This window comes from Typha latifolia, chromosome 6 (genome assembly GCF_019914945.1).
Source record: "Typha latifolia isolate L0001 chromosome 6, TyphaL0001v2, whole genome shotgun sequence".
Classification (NCBI taxonomy): Eukaryota; Viridiplantae; Streptophyta; class Magnoliopsida; order Poales; family Typhaceae; genus Typha; species Typha latifolia.
The window spans coordinates 13,162,751-13,180,606 of record NC_133091.1 but is presented as its reverse complement, the minus strand read 5'-3'; the positions used below and the strand labels follow the sequence as shown (position 1 = coordinate 13,180,606).

The 17,856-nt window shown below is 34.1% G+C and overlaps 2 protein-coding genes across 3 annotated transcripts; one reads left to right on the top strand and one right to left on the bottom strand.

Annotated features, from left to right (window-relative positions):
• The first annotated feature begins 1,481 nt into the window (after positions 1 to 1,481).
• On the top strand, positions 1,482 to 3,849 carry LOC140790793 (universal stress protein PHOS34-like). 2 transcript variants are annotated; one of them, XM_073141056.1, is made up of 4 exons: positions 1,482 to 1,768; positions 1,835 to 1,929; positions 2,558 to 2,676; positions 3,570 to 3,849. In XM_073141056.1, the coding sequence occupies exons 1-4, from the start codon at positions 1,540 to 1,542 to the stop codon at positions 3,655 to 3,657; spliced, it is 531 nt and encodes a 176-aa protein (XP_072997157.1). In that variant the 5' UTR covers positions 1,482 to 1,539; the 3' UTR covers positions 3,658 to 3,849. The 2 variants fall into 2 exon arrangements, with proteins under 2 accessions (XP_072997157.1, XP_072997158.1); XM_073141057.1 differs by having other exon boundaries at positions 1,499 to 1,768; positions 1,868 to 1,929.
• A 604-nt stretch (positions 3,850 to 4,453) lies between these two features.
• Positions 4,454 to 17,356, bottom strand: LOC140791188 (uncharacterized). The gene is made up of 26 exons (XM_073141601.1): positions 16,766 to 17,356; positions 16,605 to 16,668; positions 16,053 to 16,111; positions 15,702 to 15,777; positions 15,539 to 15,610; positions 14,714 to 14,801; positions 13,720 to 13,978; positions 13,137 to 13,252; positions 12,789 to 13,009; positions 12,680 to 12,708; positions 12,495 to 12,600; positions 12,254 to 12,344; positions 11,987 to 12,176; positions 9,540 to 9,794; positions 9,380 to 9,443; positions 8,986 to 9,044; positions 7,825 to 7,900; positions 7,663 to 7,734; positions 6,903 to 6,990; positions 6,211 to 6,469; positions 5,759 to 5,874; positions 5,433 to 5,653; positions 5,318 to 5,346; positions 5,163 to 5,244; positions 4,880 to 4,967; positions 4,454 to 4,800 (listed from the first exon to the last, which is right to left on the bottom strand). The coding sequence occupies exons 1-26, from the start codon at positions 17,072 to 17,074 to the stop codon at positions 4,608 to 4,610; spliced, it is 3,282 nt and encodes a 1,093-aa protein (XP_072997702.1). The 5' UTR covers positions 17,075 to 17,356; the 3' UTR covers positions 4,454 to 4,607.
• Between the last annotated feature and the right edge of the window lie 500 nt (positions 17,357 to 17,856).

The following is a 17,856-nucleotide window of genomic DNA, read 5'->3' as shown; positions in this document are numbered from 1 at the left end:
CTACCAAAGGAAATGAATTCAACTCTCTCTTCTTATTTTGAATTTCTTTTCTTTCTCTTTGGCCAATTAGAGTTATGATAATAAGCATCACAAAATACGTTGAGAATACTCGGTTATACTTTATTGACCATATTTAATTTATTTTTAAGGAGAAGTGGAAGATCCACGCGGAGATCGACCTCGAGAGCACGACTTTATTATGAGCATGAGTAATCATACAATATAATTCTCTTTAATTATTTATTTATGCACCATTCTATTAACATTTAAAACATTTGAATATTGGCTACATCTTTGAATATTTTAGCAAAAATCATGTCCTGTTTATTTAGGATAATTTTTACCTTTGTATTCTAATACGTTTAAAACATATGTTGAACTATAACCTTGTTTACTTGTATCATAAAATAAAAGTATGCTAATTATTTTGTCTGATATAATATAAAATAAATTAAAAGTAAATTAATAATTATGTTAGTGTACGGGAGCTTAATGATTGCTAGAAATAAAACAAGAAATGGCTCTTGACTCATCCACAAACATTTGCCGGCCACTTTCGTTTGGTTTCCAGTGGCATAAAGGAAAGGATAACATTAGTGTGGAGTTCAATCAAAGAGCAAGTTGGTGCATGGTCCACAATGGAAGGATGTGAAAGGAGTAGTGGCATCCTCTTCTTTAAAGGAGCAAAGTATATGGCTCAGTGGAATTGGAACAGTGTCAGGTAATGCATGGAATAGCACTCAGATGCTTGCTAGTGGTAAACCTTAGTGCTTGTATTCAGCTACTCATTTTATTTCCTCTTCCTCTAATTTTTCAAGATTTTGTCTCCGAAGACGGTCGCCGCAGTGTAGTACTTTACGATGATTTGGGACCCTAGATTTAGGCTTATGTGATATATATATATATATATAAATAGTTAGGTTAGTTATCCAATATAATTATTATTTTAAAAAATAAATTTCTCTTTTTTTATGTTACATTTTCTTATCAAACTTAATTGGAAAAAGCTCGACAAGTATATGAAATAAACAAAGGATTGGAGCCCAAAGTTAATTGAAGGCAGTGAGAGTGAGTTCAGAATTGAAGCTAGAAAATTTGTGTAGAATTAAAAATTACAGCTTGGGCCATAATAAGCGTGGGCTAAAAAAAAGGCCCAAGTTGTCTAAGTTCCACGTGGCAACAGCCCACAGATTTTCGCAGGACAACACCAGTCCAGAAATCCACGTGGCAATGAGTTGTCGTTATTGCAACCCATCCTTATCCACCTTGTCTTTTCGTACGATAAGGTCGCGCTCCAAACCGCATACTGAAGCGCCTACGTCACTGAAAAATTAAAAGGAGTCCTACATTTGCAATTCAAACCCTGTATCTTTTACTATTAACAAGCCAACGATTTATTTTAAAGGAGAGGGTTCGATTTGTAAATATTAGAATAAGGGAGTCAAATGCAAATTTCTGTAAGCTTAAATGGAGAGGGAATCGTTGGAACTTTGTATACTCTTCCAGTGTTGTTTTTATTTCCTTTTGAAGGGGGGAAAAATGTCGGCGGCTGTGGCGGCGGCGGCGGTTGCAGAAGGGAAGTCGGCGGCGGAGGAGAAGAAGCCGGCGGTGGTGGTGGTGGGGGTCGATGACAGCGAGCGCAGCTACCACGCTCTCGAGTGGGTTCTCCGCCATCTCTTCCCCAGCGGCGGTGGCCCCTCGGGATTCGAGCTCGTGATCGTCTACGCGAAGCCTTTGGCCACCTCTGTGATTAGCCTCTCGGGTCCCGGTAAGATTCTTTGATCCGATTAGGTTTTGTTTGTTTGGTGTGTAGTTATTGGCTGTGCGAACGTAGGGGTGGGAGATGTGCTACCGTACGTGGATGCAGATCTGAGGAAGGTGGCGGAGGTGGTCGTGGATAAGTCGAGGCAGCTCTGTGTGGCCAATTCGGTAATCTCTGAGTTCTTGGTAGTTGGTAAATTTCTTTATTTTAGATTTAGGTTTTGTTTAATTTTTCCTTCTTTTCTTTCTGTTGTTTGTTGCAATTAAAAAGAGGTGGGAGGATTGGGTATGGATTTTTCTTGGGTAAGGAATCGTTATCTTGTGGCAGAGGAGATGGAATTTAATGGAGGTATTTAAATTTTTGAAGGAAATAAATGAGTAAAACAGGAAGAACAGAGTAAAACATTGGATATTCTATGGTTTTACTCTCAAATGCAGTTGATAACTAGGACACTATCACAGGATGACAGTAGTAATTGCAAATATACTCCTGGCAACATTATGGAATTCGTAGGGCAAGTTGCCCCCACTTGCTCTCTTCAGTTGATCAGTAGATTGGAGCTTGTTTAATAGAAAAGCTTCACGAGAAAAGTTTAAAAAATATATCATTGATACTTGTGAGTAGTCTCTTAATACATGTTTAGGGTAATCAAATAATTAGTTGTTCTGCTTATTCACATGAAATTTTTCATCCTCACATAGCTCATGGTACTTAGACTGCACAATGCAATACTGAGGAGCTATTTATTTATCCTTGTATTCTAAGTTTCTTATGTGCATGTCAATGCCACCACAGGTTAGTGCTGTTGTAGAGGTTGTTGAAGGTGATGCAAGGAATGTTCTCTGTGAGGCTGTTGAGAAGCACCATGCAGAGATACTGGTCGTCGGAAGTCATGGATATGGAGCAATTAAGAGGTCTGGAACAGTCTTTATATGTTCATTATACTATGATAAGTGTCTGATAAAGGTTATATTAGATCATTTTTCAGTATGAGGTTTTTATTAGTTGTTTAAGAAATTTTATGAATCTTATAATAATAGTGAGATGTATTAGTCAGCTGGACCCGATGACATTATTTTGATCTAACTTCCATTTAACCATGAAGGAAAAATTCTAGACTTAGGAGATGTGTTAAGGTAGAAGCTTTACCCCTTAAGTAGAGGTTATAGGTTCAAGCAGGAAATGTATTTCTGAATTGCCTTTTATCATCTTCTCAGAGGTTCTGTTACATTTACTAATTAAATGAATCATTGATACCTCTTTTCAAATAAATAGGTTTGAAACTGTTAGATTAAGAATTCCTGCTTTTTTCCATGCATAATGTCCCAAAAGGTGATTTTTGCTTATATACCTCTTTACTGCACCAACTCTTGCATGCTTATGCACCTAAAGTTGGGAATTTCACACCTCAATAGATGCATGCTTTTGCTGTTAGATTTTTCTTTTTTTTCCTCCTTCGTTACTTGACGAGGTTTTAGATAATCCAATTTTCAGTGAGATTACTTTCATTTTCATCTATATGCAGAGACAGACATCTACTTATTTTTCAACAATACTAAATACGACTATATAAGTACGCAGTTCTTCTGGATTATATTATGGTCAAAAGAACTAAGTAATTTGTGAAAGTATTATCTATGATTATCTTATACCGCTAATCATATGCTCACCATAAATTGCAGCATGCAAGTAGGCATAATTCTGTGTGTGTGTGTGTGTGTAAAACTATTATTGCTTGCACTTTCACCTCTGCAATAATGTTTCTCATGTTGATTCTAACATTTGCTTGTTGTTGAACATCCCGCAGGGCGGTTCTGGGCAGCGTCAGTGATTATTGTGCTCATCATGCACATTGCAATGTGATGATAGTGAAGAAACCCAAGTTGAAGCATTGAATAAGTCTCCCAGCTTTTATCATTATGTGCTATGTGCGTAATACGTTAGTCTATTGAACATGTGTAGTTTGATTATCTTGGGTAGTGAAATTTCTTACACCCAATGGATGTTGATGCATCAGAATTAAGCTACAGTAATGTAACCCTTTATTATTGTAATAAATTTGCTGCTGAATTATGTTTGATTTAAAATATGCTTGATAGTCTCATGTACACTTATTATTGTAAGAATGAGTGTGTTTTCACTCGATAGACAAGCTAATTACAAGAAAGAGTAATACTACATTATTCTGTATTAGATCTTTTAAGGTGGTGGTTACATGTAGTTTAACTCCTAAAGCTGGTTAATTGTTCTTAATTTTTAAATTTGAATGACATAGCTTATATCGGTTTAGAAAGATATGATGTTCGGTTGTATACTAGTTTAGTTTAGTGGTGTCATGATTATATATTCATATTTAGTGTGATATAAAAAGTAGTGAATTTAAAAGATATTTTATATTAGATGATTAACGTATTTTTTTATAATAGATAGATAGAGAAGAAGAGAGGGAGGGAGAGTGATTGAATGATGGTTAAATAAAATAATATTTTTTTCAATGGCTTATTTTGTAAATGTAAAATAAATAAATGGAAGAGTAGAAGAGAAAGAAGAATAAATTTAGGTAGATTGCCATAAAACTGGTTTTATGGTGTTTAGATACTAAACCAGTTTAGTTTAGTGCTCACTAAATTTATTTAAAAATAAACCTGAATCACATCCAAACGTATATATTTCATTGCATTGCGAGTACTATAACTACAATATTCTCAAAAGCTATTTATATATTTGCAAGAACCATATATATAATATCCTCAAGATTAATAGGTCTTGAAACAAATAATCCATGAGAATGGTTATATGAAACCACAGGATGAGAGATTATTACAACAATTTAGGATAACCTCCTTCATATTTGTTCCATAACTCCATCATTTTTGAGGAAGTTAGAATACCAATGAGCAGATAACCTTGGGAGCCTTGTTCTATCCTCATCCTCAAAATCCACATAACAAAGCCCATATGAAGATTCGTATCCAGTAAAATATTCAAAAACATCCAGAAATGACCACACAAAGTATCCTCTTACATTTGCCCCATGCCTTTGATCAAAGTGAAAGGTAGCCATCAGAAGAGAGATTATAATCTAACTTAATTTATAACCATCATTTAATTAATTACCTGATAGCATTCAATGTACTTCTCATGAATGCACTCAAGTAATCAATCCTCCAAGTATCGTTGAGACCGCGATTTTTATCCATTTTACCTGGTGACACAATTGTTCCACTGTTCATCGTAGTAATCCAACGAGCTCAGAAGAAAAGTCCATTTGAGAGATCATTTTGGTCGAGATTTAGAAAAAGATTAAGAGACCTAACTTAGAACTTAGAACTTAGAACAAAGCTTCTAATGCAAACTTTAACTTGATGTGGATATCACATTGCATGAAAATTTTACTAACCATTTTCTTGGATATAAGTAAGAGGATTTCCGTAGACATTTTTGATGTACTCCAACATATTCTGCAAGCCGGCTGGATCAAACTGATTCCAAAGCACTAAAATTAGCTATGTTTGAAATGAATGGAAACTGCAGTAAGTTAAACGATTTGTATACCTGACCACCTGGCATATCATCCCTAGAATCTGCAACACCAACAGTGAAAAATTAAGCTCCATTTCCATCTAAATATCATTTCCAGTTTTCATATTGCTATGTAAGTTGATCAAACCTGCAAATTTTACAAGCATATCTGCAAAGTAGTCTCGAAGATTAGCCTTTACCCTACTAGAGTCATCCATGGCGAAGGTCGAAAGGTAGTGATTTATTCCAATGAAATCAAATGAACCCTGCACTTGTTTAGACTCGAGTTCGGTGAAGGATGGAAGTCTCGAGCCGACGATTTTCTTCATGATCTCAGGATATTGTCCAAAGACAAGAGGATCCATGATCCTACAGTTAGAAGAAATGGACCCATGATCACAAGTTAGATCACTAAAGAGACTACTATATATGAGAATAATGTTGTCCCATTTTGGTATAGAACAACAAACTTACCAACCCATATAAAAGGTCAATGCTCGTTTGGCTGCTTCATTATCTGCAGAAGAATTTGAGAAGGGGTAGCACCAAGAGGTGTACACATTTATGCCTATTAATCCATTTTGCACAGCCTACATCCAAAGCCAATTAAGAAATTATGATGAGAAGAACATTATTTTCTTCCACACCATCCCCAATAATTACAATTTACAAGAGCAACACGAGAATTGTTACAACCATATTATCTAGCATGGTTTCTGGAGATATCTCTAAAGTTTCAAATCTCCTTTAACCTCATCTAACTCTTATTTTTTATGTTTGTCTATTCTTGTGCAATGCGAAAGGTCGAATATTCTATTATCTTTCATCTGGCTATGTGCAGCTTATAGAGGGCATGTTGGCAAATGGATACTAGTTGACACATTGAATCAGAATAGAATTGTATTCGAAGAAATAAAATGACTCACTTGGTATTTCTCTTTGTAGAGTTTGACAACTGAAGCATGTGCCAGGAGGGCATTGTGAACTACAATGTAGGGTTCCACTGTGGAATTTCCAGCTATGCAATTATATTTTCCAAATGGATAAGAGCAACGATTAGGTGGCCAAATTCCAGTATCATAGGATGCCATCCCAATAACATTGAGCTCATTAATGGTGGTCCAGTGTGCAACCCTGTCACCAAATTCTAGAAAGCAGACTTCTGCATATGCTGTGAAATCCACCCTGCTCACATATCTTCATAGAATTTAGAAAGCTAGCATTACAGTGTAACATTATAATCAGAGGAAAATATATTAATACACACCCTCTTATTATGCCGAGATCTAAGTGTTTCTTTTGTGTCACTTAACTCTCTTATAATTCAAACTTATATTTGACAGCCGACTAGACGTTTATTTTAGCCTAACTATAAGATGGTAAAATAAATTTTCTCTGTTTGTTTTGCATATATAAATAGAACCACCTACAATCATATCCTATTGAGAGAATCCTCTTCCTGATGTACTTGGAAATTAATTTTAAAGAAAGTTGCCTCTTGATCATTCATATATATATATATATATATATATATATATATAAAGGAGAATTGACTTGTGGATGTATAGAAGAAAAACAAGGAGGTTTCTCTAAAATGCATAGGTGATATGATAATTACACAATTTTGGGACTCAGCCAGCCTCCATACTCATCCTCCAGAGCTTGGGGAAGATCATAATGGTAAAGCATAACATGTGGTTGGATCCCTATGTTTGGAATAGAAAGAGGTCAGTAAACTAAGAAGATAAACATAATTAAGCATGCAGTATGAGATTATAATGTGATAATATACTCAAGATGAATGTCATATGGCATGATAGATATGTTTACCCACTTTTTAAAGTAGCTTCCCTAATATTCTCAGTTACATTTTACCTCCCCATGGTTTTGACCTGATCTTAATTTACATTATGGTATTTCACTTAATCTACTTTGATCTATACCTAGTTGCAACTATTAAATTTTCCAGCCAAAATTAAAACTGCCTCTACCATCGTCAACACCATCATCGACACCAATTGAATTTTACCAAACTACTTCCGCCATTGAACTAGATTTTATTTTTATAAAGGTCAAAATAATCAAGTTTTTCCACATCCCCATTAACGGTCGACTAACGGTTACAACTTAGTCTAAACTACATAACGCTTAAATGCATAAGTTTAAAGCCTATAAGGATAAGTTAAAATCATGTCAAATCACATCCGAGTCGTCTCTCAATGTAAAAACTAACAAGATCCCAAAACAATTAAAGATCAAATGTCAGGCTGCCCTATCAATAGTATCAATATTATTCCACTTTTAGCACATGTTAAATTGTTATAAGTAAAAAAAAATTCCATTAATGAAATTTGATAGTAAATATTACACAAAGTTACCATGTTTAACAAGCTCATCAATGAGATTGTTATAGTATTCCACTCCTTTAGGATTTGTAGCTCCTCTCCCATCTACAAGCAAGTTATGCATCATGAGAATTTATCCTTTGCATTGCTAATCTTCATGTCAAAATTAAGTGAAGTCTAAGATGTAGTCAATACTTGGAATAAGCCTAGGCCAAGAGATGGAGAATTTGTAAGCTTCTAGCCCTGTATCAACCATCAGTTTGACATCTTCCTGAAAGGTTACAAAGTTTAATTATCCTTTACGAAAATTTATCAAAACCAGGCATTTTGCTTTTCCTTAATTTTCTTAAGGGATAGATACCATATACATGCAAAATAATATTAATACTTTTGAGTAATATTTTAAGGTCATGATAAAAGTTTTTTTTTTTTTTTCATCTTTTGCATGTATAGCTTTAAAAAGTCTCTTATTTTCTTATATACTTTTCTAGAGTTGATATTTGCATGTATTCCTCTTCAAAATATATCTTATTTGTATAATAGATATCCTCCCTATTAATATTTAAGTTAACTCTTGGTAATTTTTTTATTTAATAGAAAACAGAAAAAATATATAATTAACTAAGAGAAATATATAAAAACAAGAGTAAAAATATTTTTATCTTTTTATATTTAAATTATTTAAATTCTAATGGTCAGTTAATTGTAAGGGTTAACTATGCACACAAAACTGGTATAAACCTTTAGATGGGTATACAAGTAAATAAGAGATTTTACTGAGTATATATACAAATAATCTAAAAAATAAATAAAAGAGGAACCAAAAGTACTCAGGATATTTTGTTAAGTTAAATTTAACTTATGTTTCTAAGATATTAAAAACAAAATATAAAGGTTGAACATATAGCAAGTTGGATCTCGGTTAATGCTATCAACCATCTAGAGCCGTCAAAAAGGCTCGTGAGGCACATATACTTGACTCGAGCTCTAAATGACTTGTATTGAGCTAAAAAATAAATCAAGCCAACTTGAGTTAGACTTAGCTCGGCTCGAATTAGTTCGATATATATAATATTATCGGTTAAAAAATCTACAATAATGGATTATAGCACAGTTAATAATACATTTTAATCTCAAAATAGGATGATTAGGGTTTGAATCTTCAAAAATAAAGAGTTACAAATTTCTTTATATGCACTCAGCTCTCAAAAAATTACAATAGCTATAAAGTAAACATGAAATAAATTCTTTTACAAAGTGGAGAGAGCTCCATAATCTCAGCGGGATCATCACCCATGGCATTTTGCACCACAGACTAGTAAATAGATGAAGAACGTTGAAGAGATCTATCCATACCTTACACTTATGGTAGCCATCACAAGCCACGTCTCCTGTGCTATTATCTCCCATATTACCTGCCACATCATTAATTAACTAATTACTAATTAGTGCACACACTTGGGTTTACTGTTGCCATGAGTCAATTTTTTCCCCCAAAAAGTAGCACAAAGAAGAAAGAAAGAAAGAAAAGTTCATATAATTCCTTTGCTTTCTTAATTAATTTTACTTTCTTTAATGGTTCTTTGGGTCATATGTTTGTTACTTCTCACTTAGTTTCTTCAGTCTGTAGATGAAATGAAACCATAGAAAGCATGAGAGATGAGATATATATATATATATATATATATATATAGAGAGAGAGAGAGAGAGAGAGAGAGAGAGAGAGAGAGAGAGAGAGAGATATGTAGACCTGTATGAGTGAAAGTGTCCCAGATACTTGGGCTCCTTCCATCCTCAGCTACAGCTCCCTCAACCTACAACCATATGAATCCATGAACACATCACTACAAAGCTTGTAAACTCTTCACGAATTATTAACCAATAAATTAGCCCAAAATTGTAATGTAAACCTGGTAAGCTGAAGTCCCTGCACCAAATACAAAGTCCTGTGGGAAGTCATCCCTTGTGAAATCAACCACAGCAGCTTGGCTCAAGCCCTCCTCTTGCCAAGCTAACACAAGCCATAATAGCACTAAAAGGGAAGAAGCTACATTACTAATGCTCTTCATCTCTCTCTGTGCTCCAATGTAATGTAGAACTGCTCTTTGCTCTGTTTTTTTGCCTTGTGTCCAATAGTAAAAGGAGATAAGAGTCCAGCTTGACGTCTGGAAAATTCGATCATAGATTAGTGAAGAAAAAAAAAAAGACAATCAATAACTTCTAAACTGTCAATTCCCATGATAAGGACGCAGTGACTAACATTTCTTATACCCCAAAATTTGGTAGCAGATCAGGCCAAGATGAGTAGAATCCGGAATCGAATCGATAAGATTACCTACTAATAGCAACACTTTTGTCCCAAACAGTGCGAGGTTGTACCAGCGTTTGTTTGAATTTGTTTTGCTCTACAGTATTAGGGTAAGGAAGGTTTTTATTTAATTTGTATTACAGGTGATTATCCTCGATTTTCTATCTTTATGTATTCTCAAGACTTCTTAGACTATTGGACTAATAAAACCTACGGTTAATAGGTTGATAATGCTCAACCAGAGGCTCTTTGCTTTTAAAAATTACTTGGGCGTTCTTTATTTTATTATTATGTTATGCTTTTAGGTTAAGTGTGGCACTTGTGTTAAAAATCGTTGTTCTATTTCCTCTACTTTTTATGTATCAAAGTTTACGATTGTAATCATTGAATATTAACGAATGAGTTTAACTTATGGGCTTTCACTTATAAATAGAAAAGAAGGAAACAGTAACACGCGAGTGAAGGCTTACAACAAACATTTGATGGGCATATCATTCGAAATGAAAGTTTGACTTTTCCAAAGGCTTGACCTAGCGATCGTATTCTTCGCATTGTTTTCTGCATGCATCCATTTCACCATAATTGAAAACTCCAACATATGCGAAATATCTAAGCTGTAGAAACTGCATAAAGAAAAATTCAATGCATGCGTACCCAAAAACTATCACTCTTTTGTTTCACATATCTTTCTTTAACTTTTTATTTTTATTTTTATTTTGTAACGCAGACGCTTAGACTATAGAAAATGTCTTAAAAACCTTCTTTATTAGGTTTCTGATATCTTTTCATTCACGCAAGCAACTATATCTTTTATAATATGTTTACCCTTATATTTTGGAAATTTCATTTTATCAAAGAGCAATGATTCAATACTAACCGATTAGTTATTTAAAATAATTTTCATATGTTGATAAATTAAAGGGTATTTAAAATATTTTACATATGTGACTAGATTAATTGATAAATAAAATAAAATTTAAGTATTTTCTTATTGCTTATCCTTACAACCGTTTTCTTAATAATAGGAGTGCTAACTCTAGCAATTTATTATTATTTTTATCTTTTATAAGAAAATGGATAGCTAAGAGAAATAAAATATGACTAATTTGTCTTTACAATATAGAATAGTGAACGGTACTTTCAGTTAATTTTATTTAGTATTATTTAATCTCAATCGTTGGATTAGAAAAGAAAAATTAATAGTTTTATTAAATCTTTTGTCTTTATCAAAACAACTTTTACTTTCTAAAGAGGATATTTTGGTATTTTTACTTTTCTTATCTACAGTAAGGAAGTAAAATATTTTTAATAATTCAGAAAGTCTATGCCACACAAAAAAAGTTTACAAGGGGATAATAAAAGCAATAGAGAGTCTAAGTATAATTATTCATGTATTAACATACTAAATACAACTATATAAATAAACAGTTCTTCTAGACCATATGGTCAAAATAAGCAGTTCTTCCAGAACTAAATACTTTATGAAAGTATTACCCAGCAGCATGCAAATGGGCTTAAATTTTTTTTTTCATTTGGTATAAAACTGCAAATGAGGGATTTTTATTGCACTTTCACTTACAACTTTGATCAACATGTGAAATTTCACTTACATTCTCTAAGGCTGTTGGTGTATCAATTCAACTGCAATAATAATGTAATCTATCATTGAAATTAATTTGCTGCTGAATTATATGATTGATTGTGTTTATATACTAATTTAGCTCCAGTTCTGGCTAGGCTCAAAATACTAAACATGCAAAAGCTCGAGCTCGACTAGGCTTTAATGTTAAAAATGCAACAGAATTTGAATGTGTTTTCACTGGATATACAAGTTGATAATAAGAAAGAATTAAACATCAAGTTTCTATTTTATATCTTCTATATATTATTGCAAGAATCATAAATACAATTTATTTCGAGACCTAATAGGTCTTGAAACAACACATACATGAGAAGATTTTTTTCTTTCAATAGGAAGAAAGAATAAATATCACAAGTAATTGATTTTTTTTTCAGCAAGTGATATTGGATTTAGCATAGGCTCCTTCATATCTGTTGCATAATTCCATCTTCTGTGAGGAAGCTAGAATACCAGTGAGCAGAGAGCCTTGGGAGCCTTGTTCTATTCTCATGCTCAAAATCCACAGAGTAAAGCCCAAATGTTGCTTCATATCCAGTCAAAAATTCGAAAACATCCAGAAATGCCCACACAAAGTATCCTCTTACATTTGCTCCATTCCTTTGATCCAAAGTGAAAAGTGGCCATCAGAGGAGAGATTATAATCTAACTTAGTTTGTAGCTATCAACACCATTACCTGATAGCATTCAATGTACTTCTCATGAATCCACTCAAGAAATCAATCCTCCAAGTATCATTGAGAGTGCGATTATTACCCAGTCCAGTACCTAATGACACAATTATTCCACTGTTCATCATAGTAATCCAATAAGCTCAGAAGAAAAGACCATTTGAGAGATCATTTTGCTCAAGAATAGTAAAGATGAAGAGACGTTAGAACTTAGAACGAAGTCATGTGCATGAAAACATTTACTAACCATTTTCTTGGATATATATAGGAGGATTTCCATAGACTTTTTTTATGTACTCCAACATATTCTGCAAGCCAGTTGGATCGACTGGCTTAGGGGCGTTCGGATCGAACTGATTCAAGTAGTAAATTAGCTATGCTTGAACTAATTGGAAACTGCAGTAAGTTGAAAAGAGTTGTATCAACTCTTACCTGACCACCTGGTGTATCATTCCTAGAAACTGCAACACCAACAATGAACAATTACATTTCAATCTAATATCACTTCAAATTTTCAAATTGCTAGGTAAATTGATCAAACCTGTCATTTTGACAAACATATCTGCATTGTAGTCTCGAAGATTAGATTTTGCGCCACCAGAATCATCAATGGCGTAGACAGAAGAGTAGTGATTTATTCCAATGAAATCAAATGAACCCTGCACTTGTTTAGACTCGAGTTTGGTGAACGATGGAAGTCGCGAGCCGACAATTTTCTTCATGATTTCAGGATATTGTCCGGAGACAAGAGGATCTATGATCCTAAAGTTAGATATCTTGTCATTTGGTAGCACAACAATGTAGAAATGGACTCATGAACTAGTTAGATCATTAAAGAGACTATATGATAATAATGTTGTTGCATTTGGTATAGAAGCAAGAAACTTACCAGCCCATATTAAAGGTCATTGCTCGTATGGCTGCTTCATTATCTGCAGAAGAATTCGAAAAGGGGTAGCACCAAAAGGTGTACACATTTATGCCTATCAATCCATTTTGCACAGCCTACATCCAAAGCCAAAAGAAATTATGATGAGAAGGAACATTATATTTTCTTTGTAATTCTTGGTGTTAATGTGGAAGGAGCAGTCTATGTCATATTTCACTAGTTTAGATTCTTTCATTTCCCCAATAATTGATACAAGTATAGTATAAGTTACAGAGTAATAAGCAGTTTTACAAGTCTAGTGAATCTAAGCCTTATTCAGGACTCAAATAAGAAATTATGGAAGAGCTAGACTTCATAAGACCAGTGCGAGAATTTTTCATCATTTTACTCCATTTGATCTTTATATTCTATCATCTATTTTTATATGTTGTCGATGACCGCATACTCTAGTATCCTTTATCTGCCCATATAAGGCGTATAAAGGACGAGATGAAGATATGATTTATATTATTGGTTCATTATGACAAATGAATAAAAACATTAGATGAGAATAAAGTTGTAATCTAGAAATAAAATGACTCACTTGGTATTTCTCTTTATAGACTTTGACAACTGAAGCATGTGCCAAAAGGGCATTGTGAACTACAAAATAGGGCTCCACTGTGGAATTTCCAGTAGTGCAATTGAACTGGCCAAATGGATAAGAGCAATGGTTAGGAGGCCAAATTCCAGCATCATATGATCCCGTTCCAATTACATTGGGCTCAGCAATGGTGGTCCAGTGTGAAACTCTATCACCAAATTCTTGAAAGCAGACTTCTGCATATGCTGTGAAATCCTCCCTGCTCACATTTTAATAAGATTAGAAAGCTAGCATTAGAGTGTAGAAATATAATCAGGGGAAAATATAATTTATATTCCTGTGGTTGGGCTAAAGTTTATAGTTTATAGTGCCCCCCTTGACCTTATATATAATTCTCTAGTGTACATTAAAATACAATTTTCTTTTACAACAAATAATTAGAAAATTAACCTTTTTTTGTGAAAATTATTTTCTTACTCCTCTTTCATCTAATCTTTCTCACTATTACATTTTGAACATTGTAATATTCCAAAAGGAGATAATAAAAATAGTAAAATGGTCAAAAATTTAACATTTTTAACTAAAAATTATACCCAACGTAAGTTTTGAATAGAGAAACTAATAGTTGCACATAGATTAGAAACTTCAGATTATGAGGGATTAAATAACACTAATGAAAGATCAGGGAGGCACTTTATATTTTAGCTTAACTACAAGAGGGTAAAATATATCATTCCGGCATAATTATAATGTTTATTTTGCAGCAAAAAACCACATCCTACAATCCTGTCTTATTAGGAAAAACCTCTTCTTGATATAGAGATTAATTTTGAAAAAAGTTGCCGCGTGTTCATTCATATAAAAAGGATAATTCACTTGTAAATTTATATATAAAAAGAGGATATTTTCATGATAAGGTTCAAATGTAGGAGGTGATATGCCAAAAGGACTTAAAGATAAAAGCTTAGAAATAATTAAGGAGGAAGATAATTACACAATCTTAGGACTTAGCCATCCTCCATACTCATCTTCCAGAGCTTGGGGAAGATCCAGATGGTAAAGTGTAACATGTGGTTGGATTCCTAATTTTGGAGCAGAAAGAGGTCAGTAAACTAAGAAGATAAACAGAAGTTTGCAGTTTGTATGCATGTATGAGACCATACATCATATATACTTATAGTGATGGACTAAACATTTATTGGCATATGAAAATAAATAAATCTCTCATTTAGAGTGATTTTTTCCTTCTCTAGTGGGTATATTAGAAAAAAGAACTTTAATTTGTCAAACACCAAATGCATTACATTATGTGAAATGTTTACATAATTGCTATTGAAAACTTTTAAAATATAATAAATGCTTAACTGAAATCGTTGAGTTCATCGCTTAAATCTAACCAATCACGGTCAAAACAGAACTAAAATTAGGAGAAAATAATTTTGTGCTTGTATAAATTGCTAAAAATAGTTTGAAAGCTATATAGTGTTAATCGATATCATTGTGCAAGAAATAATATTTTCTTTTACATAAGAAAGAAATCAATGATATGTGTTTTACAATCTAAACTTTAAAAAAGAAAGGTTAGTCATTTACATGTATTTGTTACCTTAACAATCATCAATTAGGAATATTCTTTAAAAAACCAACTATAATGGAAATAGCTCAATAATTTTGGTGGTAATAATGACATTTTAAAGTTTTCAAACGGCAATTATATTAAAAAAAAACTACATATATTAATGTTTATAGAGTGGCTCCAGGTTCAAGTTTGAGCCCATGTTAAAGTTGCTTTGTCCAAAACTTGCTGCCACAAGCTTACCATGTTTAACAAGCTCATCAATGAGATTATTATAGTATTCCACTCCTTTGGGGTTAGCAGCTCCTCTCCCATCTACAAGCAAGTTATTTATCATGAGATATTTATCCTTTGCATTGGTAATCTCCATGTCAAAATTAACGTGAAATGGAAGATGTAGTTATACTTGGAATAAGCCTAGGCCAAGAGATGGAGAATCTGTAAGCTTCTAGCCCTGTATCAACCATCAGCTTGACATCTTCCTGAAAAGTTATGAATACACAACTTGGCCTAATTATTTTTCAGAGAAATTTAGCAAAAACACCGTACATCTTTTTAGGTGTTTTGCTTTTACTGCCTCAAAAACACTCTCACATTAGTCTTCGTAATGGACAGTTACTATATAGATGCAAAGTAACCTAAATTCCTCTTACGTATTTTAAGGCTAAATGTCCGGTTGGATCTTTGTTGGTGGTATAACAGTATAAGACACTATAGTGGAATAGTGGAAAGATGATGTAGGAGTTACAATACACACCTTATATTTATGGTAGCCATCAGAAGCCACGTCTCCTGTGCTCTTGTCGGCCATTTTACCTACCGCATGATCAATTAATGCACACGCAGGTTAACTTTGCCACATTTAAATCATACTACTAGCACAAAGGATTTCTTTTGCAAAAAAGACCAGAAAAGAAAGGTTTCCGGTGCTTTCTTAGATTGTTTAATGGTACTTGTGTCAAATGTTTGCCACTGAACAGAATTTTGCCCTCTCTTCAATCTATAGTTCATACTCGCATATTATGGAAGAGAAAAAAGATGATATAGACACGTTAACTCATTGACTACTTTACAAACTCAAGTTCTCTATGATAATATATTTTGCTTAGATATATGGAAATTTTATATTCTAAATAACAAATGGGTTGGATAGAATTCAAACTCAGAACCTCTCTACTATGATACTACGTTAAGAGAATGGTGAATTTGATATTTATAGCAAACATACATCTCTCATGAGGATGAAGATAGAGAGAGAGAGAGAGAGAGAGAGACAGAGAGAGACAGAGAGAGACAGAGAGATGTAGACCTGCATGAGTGAAAGTGTCCCAGATGCTTGGGCTCCTTCCATCCTCAGCTGCAGCTCCCTCAACCTACAACCATGAATTCATGAACTCATCACTACAAGGTGTAAACTTTCACAAATTAATGAATTATATATAAACCAGGTTAGCCAAAATATAATGTAACCTGATAAGCTGAAGTCCCTGCACCAAATACAAAGTCCTGTGGGAAGTCATCCCTTGTGAAATCAACCACAACAGCTTGACTCAAACCCTCCTCTTGCAAAGCTAACACTAGCCATAATAGCACTAAAAGAGAAGCTACACTACTAATGCTCTTCATCTCTCTCTCTCTCTCTCTCTCTCTCTCTCTCTCTCTCTCGGCTCCAGTCTTATGTATAACTCTTTGCTCTGTTCTTTGGCTCGTGTAGTTGTGTGTCCAAACGAGAGGAGATAAGAGCCAAACGTGAGGTAGAGAAGCATTTGGAAAGTCCATTGATCATAGATTGTAGTGAAGTGAAAACAAACGGATAACAAATTCGAGCCTAAAATTCTTTTACTTAAAAAATTGGTAGCGGATCAGGCCAGGATAAACAGAATCCGATATCGACTCTACAAAGTTTCTACCTACTAACAGTAAAACGTTGGTGGAGCCTTACTGCAAACAGTTGGAGGGCGTACCGCATACCCAACCCCATGATGCTACAAATGCGTCCCTAGCCAACTGGAAGTTCGACCTCTCTTCCAAAAGCTTAACCTAGTGGTTAGAATTCTTCGCACGGTGCTCCAACTCCGGACAACAACATATTGCAGAGTTGGTTTGTACGGAGAGATCCGGATGCAAGCTCATGCCTTGTCGTTAATGGCTCGCTTGAAAGACCCGTAGAGGCCTCCCGAGATAAACGGAAGATGAGCGCGGCTCGCTTCGCTTTTCGACGCGGAGCTCGCAGCTTCACTTCAAAGCCATGCATTCACCTCACCCTCACCCTGGATGCTGATAGAAACTGCAAAAAGAAACATCAACTTCGATTTAAGTAGTTAATTGAAGTGTTCGCTTTTTCTTTCCCACAGATAGCGGAGAGCGGGATACATTTTATCCCTGAAATTTTGTTCTCAACAGCTAAATTAATCCAACTATTCCAACTTTTTAGGGTTCTCATATGGTAACGTAACGCGATTAGATGCCCAAGTAGCAATACTACACTCAAAATCATATCTTTTTAGCCGAAGATCAAATGGCGGAAAAACACATGCTGCATTAAGGTGGCAAACTTTTAG